This window comes from Labeo rohita, unplaced genomic scaffold, assembly GCF_022985175.1.
Source record: "Labeo rohita strain BAU-BD-2019 unplaced genomic scaffold, IGBB_LRoh.1.0 scaffold_1666, whole genome shotgun sequence".
NCBI lineage: Eukaryota > Metazoa > Chordata > Actinopteri > Cypriniformes > Cyprinidae > Labeo > Labeo rohita.
This window is the reverse complement of record NW_026127853.1, coordinates 1-9,804: the sequence shown is the minus strand read 5'-3', so window position 1 is coordinate 9,804 and position 9,804 is coordinate 1. Positions and strand designations below refer to the sequence as shown.

The following is a 9,804-nucleotide window of genomic DNA, read 5'->3' as shown; positions in this document are numbered from 1 at the left end:
CCCTTCGCACAGGTGCTAAATGGAGGCTGCACAACAACAGCTGGACACACCCACTGTTGAGATACAGGAGCTGCTGACACTAGCAAAAGAGCTCCTTGAACAAAACTCCACTGAGAAGTACCAGAAAGGACAAACTTTGACTCCTTGTCAAACATAACACAGCATCAGACTCCTCCAGGGGAGGAGCAGCCCGCAAAACCAGCCGACACCCCAGGAGCAGCCAGACAATGTTGGATAGAGCAACGGGCCCACAGGCCCAACAGCCAAACCTCTGCCAACACAACTCAGGCAAGCTTAAACCAGTGTTGCCACCAAAGCAAAGCAACACTGCCAACATCAGACTTTTAGTGACGTTCAAGCAGAACAGAGGGCTAACAACCACCTGCTGCCCTCCTGCCATCATCACTAGGTCAGTCTGAAACTCTCTTCACACTACCATCTCCATTACGATTCCCTGCGACCCTCGGAATCACCTGCCCTCTCACAAGTGAGAGTTCAACCAGTTGTTCCAAACAACACCTAAAGCAACCATTTGACCCAGGCCAAATCACCTCAGGACGACAGGTGACACTGCCATGACACCTGCGGCACAAGCTCAAGGACCTGCACCTTGCTACTGCCTACACCATCACAGCACACCACCTGACAGCACCCCAACCACTCCTAGTGGCACCAACAGCCAGAGAGCCACCGCTCTCTTCCAGCCATGAGTGACAGGTGCGTGTCTGATTGTTCTGCACCTTTGATGTCGCACGCTGTTGTCTGTTGGACGGACAACAACGTTCGAAGAGGGGGGAGTTGTAGCGTTTGGGCCAATCAGACACACAATGGTTCATTTGATTCGCTAAATCAATGATTCATTAAATTAACAAATAATCACAGACCCCCTCGCCCAATCCACAACACTGTCTGCCGGGATGTCTCCAATGGCCCACCAGGCCCCTGGTTACCATGGACACCAGAATACCTCGGCCAGATCAGATAAACTTTACAACCTGCAAGTATGTAGAGAGAATCTCCCACTACTTAAATCTCTCTAAAAAAGAAACATACTGCTATAGAAATGACTCTTTCCTATTCATTCACAGACAAACCTTTCTTTGACCTTCCTATCACACATAGCCCAGGTCATTGTGTACAGTATTACTGCATTGTATTTTAATTTTGTCTGTTGTATTTGTATTTGTCTTTCTACTGTTTTATGCATGTATTATGATAGATGACTAGTAGTATAACCCACCTATGTCATGCTTGGACTCTTTGAGTTCGTATTTTAATGATCTAAAAGATGGTGTAAATTAGATGTTGATACCTTTGCAACATGTTAGTGTTTTAAGAAACCTTAGTAGTTTTTGCATCAACACCCAATCGAATTACATATGCAAAATACCATGCTCACAGACAAAGAGTCGTAAACTTTCCCTCCAAAGGTGAAATTTACCATTGGTTCATGGACCTCCAGGAGGCACAGCCTCCAGAGAGTTTAAAGGCATCGACCCCTCTCTCTTCCTTCTCTTCTTCACACTTTTCACTCGTCTGCAACATCTTCCGATTGCTGCCCGTGTGGAGGAACCCACGGGGAGCCTGAGCCGGCACAGGGCGTGCCCGGCGGGCCCGACAGGCCCAACATACAGAGCTGTGGCTCTCGACCACAAAGAGCCAGACAGTTCCACTCAACCCTGAATTCATCTTCATGACTCGCCTCAGTCAGTCAGTGGTTCTTGGAGAACCTAAGAAGATGAGCTAGAACTCTTCAGGACTTCCCTAAGTGTGCGCCAGGCCTTGCGGCCTTGTCTTTCCATTCCCCAAAGATCACAGGACTTCAGCTGAGTCCCTCTCAGCTCTTGGTTCTTCTTCACTTTCACATGGGAAGAAACTCCCAGTCACCATTGAGTCAGAACATCTTTGGAATTCATCACTCTTCAGACCCGGAAGAACGTGATTGCAATTCCAAAACCACCACTGCTCAAACCATCAAGACCTTTCAGAGACTGCATTTGGACACTTGTTCAACGACCAAGGCAATGCAAGTATCGTACATTTAACTAAACAATACAGAGGTTTAGTATAAGCTGTAGACAGCACTGATGGTTTCACAGCAGGTGGTTAACTGACTCTTTTCATAGCTTCATTTCCTTTCTCTCTCTCTAACTGCTTCTCACTGACCATTCCCCCATGTATGAGTGATTTCATGTTTGTTTGTTTAGATTAGTTATGTGTTAGTCCTTCGTTAATAAACTATTGTGCACAAATTACATGAGTTTTGATTCTGATTCTGCCTTGCAAATTAATGTCCCTTTACGATTCCGATTCGAGCTACATGCTCTAATGCAATGGTACTTTAAGAAAGTTATTTTCTGTGGCCAAGAAAATATCATTTCTTAGAGTTGATATAAAGATTATACTGAATGTTCGCTGAGCGAACAGATTAGTTGATGGAAAATTGATTCTGCTACAGTTACTACTGGCAGCTGATATAAGTAATTGTAATAAATCAAAGTGTTCTTTTAGATTATATTTTGTTTAAATTCAAATCTTCATAACATCAACATTGCTCTTGAAAATCACACCACCCAGAATCATATTTGCTGAAGTGACAGTTTTGTTCTCTTTGACTTGGATGGAAATGGTGCTTATTCGCAAATGTTACATGCAACATTCTAATTTGGCACACAAGTTAAACTTTGGATGGAAACCCGGCTACAGATTTGGAATGACATGAAGGTAAATAAATAAGAACAGAATTTGCATTTTTGGGTGAACTATCTCTTTAAATACCTCAGTATCTCCAGCTGACAGTTTGGATTCCTCAGTCCATCAGAAAGCATCTGTACACCAGAGTCCTGCAGGTCATTGTAACTCAGATCCAGCTCTCTCAGGACAGAGTTTGCGGATTGTAGAGCTGAAGACAAACTCTCACAACACTGAGCAGTGAGATTACAGGATTGTAGCCTGTATGAAGAACAATACAAATATACAAAATAATCTTTTTTAGTTTATATTTTGATTGAATGTGCTATTAAACAATGCTTAACAGTTAGATAACTGGACTCTAGCCTTTGTGGAGAGCAAACACACTGTAGTAGTGATGCAGTAGAAGCAAAGCTAAAACCATTGCATGTATCCTGTGACTGAGTTTTAGAATTTAAGGCTAAAACTGTTTTTAAAGAATGACGACTTCCTTTCTTCAGTCGTAAAGAAATTATGTTTTCTGAGAAAAAAAAATCAGGATTTCTCTCCAAATATGGTGTCCCCGAGTTTGAACTTCCAAAATACAGTTTAAATGCTGCTGCAAAGGGCTCTAAACAATCCCAGCCGAGGAAGAAGGGTCTTATCAACAAAACAATTAGCTATTTTCTAAAAAAAATTAACAATTTCTATACTTTTTAACCTCTAGCTCTGCATGTATGTCGAAAAACTCCCATCTCATTTTTCCCTCCAACTTCAAAATCAACCTACTTTGCTGTTTTACCGTTTTTTGTAAAGGCCGTTTGACCTTCTTGCACATTCACTTTGTAAACACTGGGTCGGTACTTCTGCAGCGATGTAGGACGATTTTAAAGTTGGAAGAGAAAATGAGATAGGAGTTTTTTGACATACCCTAACTGTATTGAACTGGAATACACAGAGTTCATGCAGAGCTATACAAGACAAGCATTTGAGGTTAAAAAGAATATAAATTGCCAATTTGTTTAGAAAATAATGATCGTTTTCATTATTTATGATTCACATTTTAATAAACCTGCTAACGTTACAGCAGCGGGAAATATGAACATGCATAAGTTATTTAATCTGTGTTATTTTAATTTTTTTATTTTTTGACCTAAAACACAGAGACACTGATGTTGATGTATCTGCATTCAAGAATTTCAGTGGGCTTAAACAGAGCACCCTTTACAGCAGATTTAATTCACAAACAACTGATAGTTTGAACTAAATATGATTTTCAGTTACAATAATTAATTCCACATTAATAACTTACTTTTCACAGCTTCAGGTGCGCATGCTAACTAACACCTTGTGGTTCTTACTTGTGAGTTCAGTTCACTGGAGACTAAATGGATCATTTGAATCAGTGAGTTGTCGACTCAATAACAGCTGCAATTGGATCATTCCAGTTTGAGAATAAATCGTTTCTGTGTGATATATTATAAGATGTAATGATATCTTTTATAAAATGTAGTAAAGTAAAAAGTATGATCATATGCTTTGGAATGTAGTGAAGTAAAAGTTACTCAAAATAAAACTTCTCCAGTGAAGTACAGATAGTACTTCACCCAATTTTAAAGTCTCTGCACTGGCTACCTATTAGGTTCCGCATCAGCTACAAAATAGTACTTCTTACCTATAAGGCACTTAACGGTTTAGCTCCTGCGTACCTAACTAGTCTACTACCACGCTACAATCCATCACGCTCCCTAAGGTCACAAAACTCTGGACTGTTGGTGGTACCTAGGATAGCAAAGTCCACTAAAGGAGGTAGAGCTTTTTCGCATTTGGCACCCAAACTCTGGAACAGCCTTCCTGATAACGTTCGGGGTTCAGACACACTGTCTCTGTTTAAATCTAGATTAAAGACACATCTTTTTAGCCAAGCATTCAAATAATGCATCTCATAAACTTTTCCCGCAGTTATACCTGATCAAATGTTCATTATTAATCTTTTAGCTCTGGTTTAACAAATCTTCCTTTCTTAGTTTGAACAGCTGCTACGCTAAGTATGTTCCTATTTGTTCTCTGTTTTTGCCATGGGATTGACATCCCATGGTAACTAGGAATTCGCAAGCTCCAGTGTGGATCCAGAACACTTAAGAAGGGATGATGCCAACCCCACAGAGGACTTCAGATGATGCCAACCCTGAAAACATACAGCACTACCGAATTCTGCTACTAATTTATAGTGTTTTTTTTTTTTTTTTTTTTTTTTTTTTTTTTTTTTTTTTGTTTTTTTTTTTTGTCTGTTTGATTACGTCATTAATTGATCTTTACCACACATCTCTGCCATATGTACATCAAGCTACTACTACATATATTGTAAAAATGTCAATTTGGTGTAAAGCTGCTTTGCAACGATATGTATCGTGAAAAGCGCTATACAAATAAATTTGAATTGAATTGAATAGTAAAACTACTTCGTTACTGTCCACCACTGTTCAGCTGGTTTAGTACATGTGTCTCACACACCTCTCCTGCTCACTGCCAGAAATTTGATTCTGTAAGATTTTACCCATTTTGATGCTTTGGTAAAGGCTAGTTCACACTACAGGATATTAAGCATGATTTAAGCCCGATTTGCAAGTTAATGAGCTAGCTGAGTCGGGATGTGATCAGGGAAAATCAACAGGTGATCAGCACTCGTCAGTCTTTATGTGTGAACCACTCAAAGACGCATCAAATAGGCTCGCTAACGCATCGCCAACATCTCGCCGATGCCAAACAAATGTCAAATAGACTCGCTGGCGTGTCGCCAACATCTCGCCAACGGTGAACAAATATTTTTTTTTCCAGCACCAATTTTTTTCCAACGTCCATTCTCAAATAAATTACTCCTGTTTCACGTGTTGTTTCACGTCATTCCCATTTCACTTTTTGCGTTTTTTGCCCGGTCAGGTGAGCCGTCATCTGTGAACTCTCGGACAAGCCAGCTGCCGCCTTGATTTAAATGCTCTGTCTATTCTTGGAATTACGGTACGAATGTGTGGCGCATCCAAAAATCTGAGAAAGAAGCTTTATCACAACACCGTAATTCAACAAACAGACATGGAGCAAAATCCAGGTGGCGGCTGGCTTGACCGAGTGTTCACAGACGGCGGCTCACTTGACCGCATTGTGTTTTCATCACAAAACGTGGTTTGGGGACTGTGTAGAGTCGTTGGATGACACAGTTGTTGTCAGCTTGTGTAGTTTGTAACCCCCGGTTACGGATCATTTATGTAATGCCGCGTAGTGTGAACACCACAACAATTTAAAGACAGACAAGCAAGTCATTTAGTCGGAACAGCACAGCAATCTGCCGACGTTTAAAGTCGTGTAGTGTGAACTTGGCTTAAGAAAGCCCATGCTAAAATCCTAAATGTGATCATGTTTTGAAAGTGTAGTGATTGTTGTCAGTATTACTTACCGAACTGATCTGGATTCTTTAACCACAGGTAACAGATACTGAAGAACTTCATCTGCTGTATGTTGTGCTCCAATAAACTGTTTCAGATCAAACACATCCATCTTCTGCTCTGATGTCAGCAACACATAAACCAGAGCTGACCACTGTGAAGACGAGAGTTTGGCTTTTCTTATTTTTCCAGATTTCAGATAATGTTGCATCTCCTGCATCAGTGAATCATCACCCAGTTCATTCAGACAGTGGAACAGATTGATGGATTTCTCTGGAGAGGGATTTTCCTTGATCTTATGTTTGATGCAATCAATTGTTTCCTCTTTGTTGAAGGAGCAGCTTCCTGTCTGTGTCAGTAGTTTTCGTAAGAGAGTCTGATTGGACTCCAGTGAGAGACCCAGAAGAAAGCGCAGGAAAAGATCCAGATGTCCATTCTTACTCTGTAAAGCCTCATCCACAGCTTTCTGATGCAGCCCAGGGAATGAAACTTGATTTAATATATATTTATTAATATAATAATATATATTTTGTAACCAGTGCAAAATTTTAGACAACAGACTTTGTTTGGTTTGGTCAAAAACATATATTTTGTTGTTTGTACAGGAGAGGTGTGCATATAGAGCTGCTAGATGTTCCTGAATGCTCAAATGAACAAAGCAGAAGACTTTCCCCTGATACAAGCCAAACTCCTCTCTGAAGATCTGAGTACACAATCCTGAGTACACTGATGCTTCTGTCTCATCAATGCCACACTCTCTCAGGTCTTCCTCATAGAAGATCAGTTTTCCTTTCACAAGCTGCTGAAAAGCCAGTTTCCCCAGTTTGAGGATCATGTCTTCATCTGTCACCTTCTTCTCATAGTCCTTCTCATGTTTGATGTTGGTCTGAATGATCAAGAAGTGTGTGTACATTTGAGTGAGAGTCTTGCGAATATTTAATTTCCCTGATTTTCTCAGCATCTTCTCTAGAACAGTGGCTGAGATCCAGCAGAACAATGGGATGTAGCACATGATGTAGAGGCTCCTTGATGACTTCAGGTGTGAGATGATTGTATTGGCCAGACTCTGATCACTGATTCTCTTCCTAAAGTATTCCTCCTTCTGTGGCTCACTGAAGCCATGTGCCTCTGTCACTCGATGGACACACTCAGAGGGGACGAGATCAGCAGCTGCTGGTCTGGAGGTGATCCAAATGAGAGCAGAGGGAAGCAGATTCCCCACAATGAGATTTGTCAGCAGGACGTCCACTGATGTCTTTTTGTTTGCATCCCGTAGAATCTCATTTCTTTGAAAATCCAGAGACAGACGACACTCGTCCAGACCATCAAAGATGAACAACACTTTATAATCTTCTCTGGATATTTCCATTTCTTTAGCTTCAGGGAAGAAGACATGAAGAAGATCTGAAAGACTGAGTGTTTTGTCCTTCATCGAGTTGATTTCTCTGAAAGAAAGTGGAAATATGAGCTGGACGTCCTGATTGTCTTTCCCTTCAGCCCAGTCCAGGATGAACTTCTGCACAGAGACTGTTTTTCCAATGCCAGCGACTCCCTGTGTCAGCACCGTTCTGATGGCTTTGACTTGTCCATGTAAAGGTCTAAAGATGTCATTGCATTTGATGGCTGTGTCCTCTGTTGCTGCTCTCCTGGATTGTTTCTCAATCTGTCTCACCTCATGTTCATTACTGATCTCTGCACTCTCACTCTCTGTGATGTAGAGCTCTGTGTAGATCTTATTCAGCAGTGTTGGGTACAGAGTGCCTGGGAAAGAAGCAGAGGTAGCAAGCTAGATAAGACGGTGTAAGTATACACAGTTTTTTTTTTTTTTTTTCTCAGTGCTAATGTGGTCTTGCAGATGAATGGTGTAGTGTAACACGCTGTGAAGTAATGTGGCTTGTGAACTGTTGGATTTTTCAGATCACACAATGCGTTATTTAATTGAATCTCATTTCTTTGAAAATCCAGAGACAGACGACACTCGTCCAGACCATCAAAGATGAACAACACTTTATAATCTTCTCTGGATATTTCCATTTCTTTAGCTTCAGGGAAGAAGACATGAAGAAGATCTGAAAGACTGAGTGTTTTGTCCTTCATCGAGTTGATTTCTCTGAAAGAAAGTGGAAATATGAGCTGGACGTCCTGATTGTCTTTCCCTTCAGCCCAGTCCAGGATGAACTTCTGCACAGAGACTGTTTTCCAATGCCAGCGACTCCCTGTGTCAGCACAGTTCTGATGGCTTTGACTTGTCCATGTAAAGGTCTAAAGATGTCATTGCATTTGATGGCTGTGTCCTCTGTTGCTGCTCTCCTGGATTGTTTCTCAATCTGTCTCACCTCATGTTCATTACTGATCTCTGCACTCTCACTCTCTGTGATGTAGAGCTCTGTGTAGATCTTATTCAGCAGTGTTGGGTTTCCCTGCATCACTGTTCCCTCATACAGACACTCAAACTGCTTCCTCAGATTTCTCTAAATGTGTTGAGGACTTCATGGCTGTAAAAAAAAAAAAGTTAATAAGCACAATGTCTTACATATTCTGTATCATATATTCAAATCATATCTCTTACAGAAATATACCTGAGATCAGGCTGTGTATATCCACTGTTACACTTCATTGGTTCAGCCATAGATGGGTCACTCTTCATAGACACACAGCTGGGCTCTGCTTCTGATCTCTTCTGATGAACTGAACTAAAACATGAGAGATTAAAGTTCGAACTTCATACTTATTACTGTATGTAACAAATCAACTACACATTTATCATTATAAAATTTAGTTTAAAGAACACTTTTTAATCATTTCATATGCTGTTTACACAAATAGTGAACTGACCATATGTAAGGTCATGCAATAATCATATTGTTATACAAATGTTATACCTGAGACCAGGCCATGGATCTCCACTGGTACAGTTTATTCGTGGGTCACTCTTCATGGACACACAGCTGGGCTCTGCTTCTGATCTCTTTTGCTTAGCTGGACTAAAAGAGAACGTCCCAGGTTACGTATGTAACCATGGTTCCCCGAGGAACGAGACGCTGCGTCGGCAAACGCTAGGGAACGCCTTTGGCGGAACCACACTCTGAACACATGTGAAATCTGACCAATGAGAAAACGGGACGTCACGGGCGGGTGACGTCACCGACCAGGAAGCATAAAAGCACGTGCGAAGCCGGCCGGCGTCAGCTTCGAGAATGAAGCGAGCGCTCGGCAGGGATGCCAGAAGGATGGACCGAGACGCAGCGTCTCGTTCCCTCGGGGAACCATGGTTACATACGTAACCTGGGACGTTCCCCTTCGGGAACTCGAGCTGCGTCGGCAAACGCTAGGGAGCGAGATGCCCACGCCACCAGACTTCGAAGTCCCTGCCTAGTGGTGCTAGGGCACAAGGACAGAAGAGCCAGGAGTGGCTCGGGTGTCTAGGCTATAAAACCTGACAAAGGTGAGTGGCGTGGACCACCCCGCAGCATTACAGATGTCCTGGATGGGGACACCTAACATGAGTGCTTTGGAAGCAGCCGAAACACGAGTGGAATGGGCTCAAGACCCATAGGAGAAGGAAGGTCCGAAGACTCATAAGAAGTAGAAATGGCATCCACGATCCATCTACTAATAGTTTGCTTGAAGCAGGACTCCCTTCTTAGGGGGCATAGGCAGAGAATAATTGTTCAGATTTACGCCACAGGGCAGC

General features: G+C 41.9%; 1 protein-coding gene and 1 long non-coding RNA gene across 2 annotated transcripts; both read right to left on the bottom strand.

The window, feature by feature from the left end:
* Positions 1 to 552: 552 nt before the first annotated feature.
* On the bottom strand, positions 553 to 8,207 carry LOC127158723 (NACHT, LRR and PYD domains-containing protein 4F-like). Its single transcript, XM_051101741.1, has 4 exons — positions 8,084 to 8,207; positions 6,122 to 7,871; positions 2,783 to 2,952; positions 553 to 620 (listed from the first exon to the last, which is right to left on the bottom strand). The coding sequence occupies exons 1-4, from the start codon at positions 8,205 to 8,207 to the stop codon at positions 553 to 555; spliced, it is 2,112 nt and encodes a 703-aa protein (XP_050957698.1).
* Positions 8,208 to 8,331: 124 nt separating this feature from the next.
* Positions 8,332 to 9,063, bottom strand: LOC127158724 (uncharacterized). The gene is made up of 3 exons (XR_007826251.1): positions 8,993 to 9,063; positions 8,690 to 8,803; positions 8,332 to 8,605 (listed from the first exon to the last, which is right to left on the bottom strand). It is a non-coding gene; the product is annotated as an uncharacterized LOC127158724 (long non-coding RNA).
* Between the last annotated feature and the right edge of the window lie 741 nt (positions 9,064 to 9,804).

Bases quoted from the DNA above. Each gene is read 5' to 3' on its own strand.
- LOC127158723 (XM_051101741.1), bottom strand. From the start codon at position 8,207: ATGAAGGACAAAACACTCAGTCTTTCAGATCTTCTTCATGTCTTCTTC. The intron at 7,872-8,083 runs GTCTGTCTCTGG...CTTCTTTCCCAG, and splicing joins TGATGGTCTGGACGAGTGTC to GCACTCTGTACCCAACACTG. The intron at 2,953-6,121 runs GTAAGTAATACT...TTCTTCATACAG, and splicing joins AAAGAATCCAGATCAGTTCG to GCTACAATCCTGTAATCTCA.